The 4,419-nt window shown below is 32.8% G+C and overlaps 1 protein-coding gene across 2 annotated transcripts in view; it reads left to right on the top strand.

The window, feature by feature from the left end:
• Positions 1 to 3,755, top strand: part of LOC108622768 (uncharacterized) — a 67,957-nt gene extending 64,202 nt beyond the window's left edge. For both annotated transcript variants that reach the window (XM_018020848.2, XM_026811725.1), the window contains exon 2: positions 3,305 to 3,755. In XM_018020848.2, the coding sequence (XP_017876337.1) occupies positions 3,318 to 3,740 (423 nt within the window). In that variant the 5' untranslated portion in view covers positions 3,305 to 3,317 and the 3' untranslated portion in view covers positions 3,741 to 3,755. The remainder of the gene's footprint in view (positions 1 to 3,304) is intronic.
• The last annotated feature ends 664 nt before the right edge of the window (positions 3,756 to 4,419 follow it).

The following is a 4,419-nucleotide window of genomic DNA, read 5'->3' as shown; positions in this document are numbered from 1 at the left end:
ATATGAATGCAATAATGACAGAAATTTGTAATTTTGTATAATTCTTAATACATGATTTAAGAATATTCTAGAGTTGCAATAATGTCAATTTCGAGGATATTATTTAAGATGTACAGTGAAAAGTATGCAAAAGTAACGATTATAGGACATGTAGACAATATAGACAATTGCAAGTCAAGTACAGACCAATAAAAAAATGCTAGAACTGTGTATTGGAATATTAGGAGCCATGCGTTAGAAATTCCTTATGACTGAGAAAAACAGGTCGATCAATTTTATAAACATTACTCCTCTGTAATTATCATTTTTTCTAAAAGTTCATTGCTTCAAATATTGGACACAGCTTTTTATTACATGTCTTAAACTTTTGGCAGAGATCTTATGACTCATACAACCTTAAGTACTAGTTCCTTCTCTGTTAAATATCGTGATACGCGTATTTTTACTGTTACTGTATCTCATTTTTAATTCATTGTGAATTTATAACAATATTTCTTTTATTATTTCCTAAATGTTGATTATCATCGATAAAATATTTTTTTAACATAATTAGTTATTTATTTCTTTTATTTATTTCTTAATACCCCTTACCTTACGGTTTAGGGATGGGTCCCCTTTTACATTATTATATAAATATAGGCCTTTCTACACAAAACTTAAACTTATACAAACTTGTAACTAAAAATAAATCTATCTAATTTAAATCATACGTAAAATATGTCAACAATAACAATTTTAATTAACAATTGCTTCTTCTATTTTTCCTTCATTCTTCCTCCGTGCTGTGGTGATTCTCATCATCTCTGCCCCACTCCCATCTTCTCGCATCAACTCTCCCACTCTTGTGTTCTCTTTCGTTTTCGGGTATTCATATATTACATGTTGTACCAATTCTATTTTGTTTCCACAGCATCTGCAAAGTCTTTCCTCTTCCTTATTCCAGTACTTCCCTCCTTCCATTCCGTTTCTGCACCTGAACCTTGCAATCATCTTTTTTTCACTTTTTTCCACTTTTTTCCACCCCTTCAAATACATTGGGATTTCATTTGTCCTCCAGAATAGGTAGTCATTATTATATCTTGACGACGCGAATTTTTCTTCTCTCTCTCTTCTCATTGCCACTCTAACTTTTTCTTTCTGCCTTTCCAAAACCTTCCTCCAGTCTTCCTCTTTGTTTTCTGAATTAAAATGTCTTCCTTCCTTTAGATCATATTCCTCTATCATTTGTTCTCTATCCTTCAGCCATTTGTTATCCTCACCTACTCTGTTTCCTCTATTCACTGTTCTAATACACTCTTTTATCAGATTTATTCCATTTCTCCTATTTTTCTCCTCAAATTTCGTTGCCCTTATTAGTGCTTTTTTCATTTATTTCTCTCTGCTTCGTTTCTTCCGTAACTACACAGTTCGCCGTTTGCCTCTTCAGCCCAAATATCCATTTAATATATTTTCTTTTTATTCTTTCCAACCTTTCCTGACATAATTAATTATTATTGTCTAATGTATCTGTAAATATATAATCTGTATATCTGTAATCTGTATCTGTATAATATAATCTGTATAATGATAATATATTTCAAAATCCTGACATTATTTTTTCTTCAGTTCCTGTTCAATTTAATGTAGCTTCATTTCATTAAATTCCATAAAAACACGTGTTGATTCTAAATTAATGCACAGTAATTTTCTGACACGTTTTAATAGAGAATAATTTTTTTAATATTAGGCCAATCACTTCAATTTCTTATTTAGATATTAGAAGATTATTTTCCTAGGCAATTGTTAGATATTTAAATATAAAGTAAGATTTACCAGATAACGTTTTTGCATTTCCGTTGTAATTACGCACCATTCCATGGGTAGATACGATAAGGCGTATGGACATTATGGCAACCATGTTATATGGATATTCCATTTCTGATATATTGAAGTATTTAGCATTACTTTAAAATTACACTTAAGTTCGTTTGTATGATTTCAATAAACTAAAACTAAAAATATAAGGTGCATATTTATCTAGTGGTTTTCGCTACGTAAAGCAGTATGTAAATGAGGCCATAATTCTAATAACAATCATTAACCAGAATTCTGAAGAAAAATGTGAAATACGCGATTCTCAAGTTTCTTATTTGGGTCACTAATAAAAATTTAAAATATTCTAAGTTACATGCTTCTATAATGTTTCGTAAAAATTGGCTAACGTAGGTATGAGCTACAAACGATTGAAATCGTAAATTAACGAGGAAAACCACAGTTGTCGATAATTTCCGTTTACAACTGGAATAAATCAGAAGATTTTTACATGTTTCATGTTTCCAACTAACGAGCAAAACCACAGTTCTCGACAATTTTCCGTTTACGACTGGAATAAATCAGAAGATTTTTACATGTTTCACTGTTTTTAACTTCCTATACTTCAGCCGATTCACGAAACTTTGCAATTCATATACGTATACACTTAATTTATACACATTATGTATATAATAATTTGTTATTTAATAATTTTATCAAAACGTGCAGTCTATGATTTCATTATAGAATGGAGATCGTTAAATAAATACAGGATGTCCCAAAAAATGTGTATACACTTTAAGTAATCATAAAGACGGTCTTCATTTTATATAATATAATTTGCAGGCATTATTTAATAAGTTTGTATACATTTTCTTGGGACACCCTATGTATCCATGTATTCTAACAATTTACAATATGTTTCTCTCTGAGTTTATAATATGATCAATGACTGTTAAATAATTTGAAATGATATTTCTTACTGACTCACCTTACATAATGTAATTCTTGTTACTGCTATAAAATATATGTTTTACATTTTAGTGATCTAACTAAAGAACTTACAAATCTTGTCTTTTACTTTTTTTTCGCGATACTGACTAATAGCAATTTTTAAAAAGTTATTCATTCATTATTTAGGGAGATAATTATTCTAACATTTCACAAAGAATGAAGTTGATTGTTTCAATATTAAAAAGGTTGTTTTGTGGTGAAGTGTGCCCAAATATTAATGAGGGCCACTGTTTTTGAATTAATTTAAAAATTTTGACATCATCACATAAGAAAGCCATTATGTTAATTTTTCATTCGATATTGTCTGTTTTTGTACAGAACATACAATTTTGTACAAAAACTTACTAAATGATTTTTGCAAAATATTTTCATTGTCCCTCAAGTCAATTTTCTTCACGTCGATTAAAATTTTTCATCAAAAGATTCGCCATTGTGCCCTCCAGGGTGCTGGAATACCCATCAAGACGACTCGCCTGACTTCCTTGCCTCTCGGTTACAGGTTTGCACATGATATGACCCAGTCCCGCGAGGTTTTGGCAATGATGGACGCGCACACGACAACGTTCGGACGTAAAAGGGGTTGCACGGTGTCGCCCTGCGGCGCATTCCTTTTGGCCGCCGCCTTCATCATATCGCTGGTAGTGACCGGGCTGCTGGTCTATCATCTCGCGCCGTGCCTCGAGGAGAAATGCGCCGGTGATCTAAGCAGCCCGGCGTTCGAGGCCCGCGGCGTGTTCACTGGGAACGCGTTCGGCAAGAAACGGCTCGACGTACGGCTACCGAGATCCGTAGTTCCCGACTTGTACGAGCTCAGGCTGACACCGTTTATACAACCCGGAAACTTCACTTTCCATGGCGAGGTACGAAACGCTTCTTCTTCCTCCCAGATTTTTTTGTATTCTCAGACGAGAACTTTCTCACCGACACGACCGTGACACGTGTCTGTTAACGTGAACGTCAAGTAAAAACTAGTTAGTCGAATCGGTTTCATAACAGCTCAGCGGAAACTGTCTTACTTCTTTCTGAAGCTTTTTATTTTCTGATAATAAAAAATGTAGACTTGTAAAAGCAAAGACTGAAATTCATTATTTCCTATAAAAGCAGTGAGGATAATTTAACTGGTGTTTTCAAGCTCTTTTCTTTGCACGAAATAAATGTTATTCGATAGCTTAATAACAGTGAATCTAATATCTCAGATTGTAAAATACAGATTTTCGTAGCAGGGTCATGGAATCTGTTATAATTGCTTCTGAGTCCGAGTCTCTTTATTTTCTGACAATGAGACTAAAAAATAAGTAGAGATTGAAATTGATTATTTTCTATAAAAATAGTGAGAATAACTTAATTGATCTTGTCAGACTCTTTTCTTTGCAAGAAGTAGAAAATATTCGATAGGTTGATAACATTTAATTTAATAAATATTTCAGATTACTATATCCAGGATAATTATGTTTGTTTAAAATAAACTATTTCGACGCCTCTTATTCGTATAATTTTAACTCGCGCGATAGTACAGCTAACCAAAACGATTCCCGACCAACTTGACACGCGCTCATGCAGAACTTAAATTAGTGTAAGTGCTGTTCATTGTCTGCTCGTGGTTGAGAGTTCAAC

This window comes from Ceratina calcarata, unplaced genomic scaffold (assembly GCF_001652005.2).
Source record: "Ceratina calcarata isolate Rehan_Ccalc_2016 unplaced genomic scaffold, ASM165200v1 scaffold24.2, whole genome shotgun sequence".
NCBI lineage: Eukaryota > Metazoa > Arthropoda > Insecta > Hymenoptera > Apidae > Ceratina > Ceratina calcarata.
This window is presented reverse-complemented; position numbering and strand designations above follow the sequence as displayed.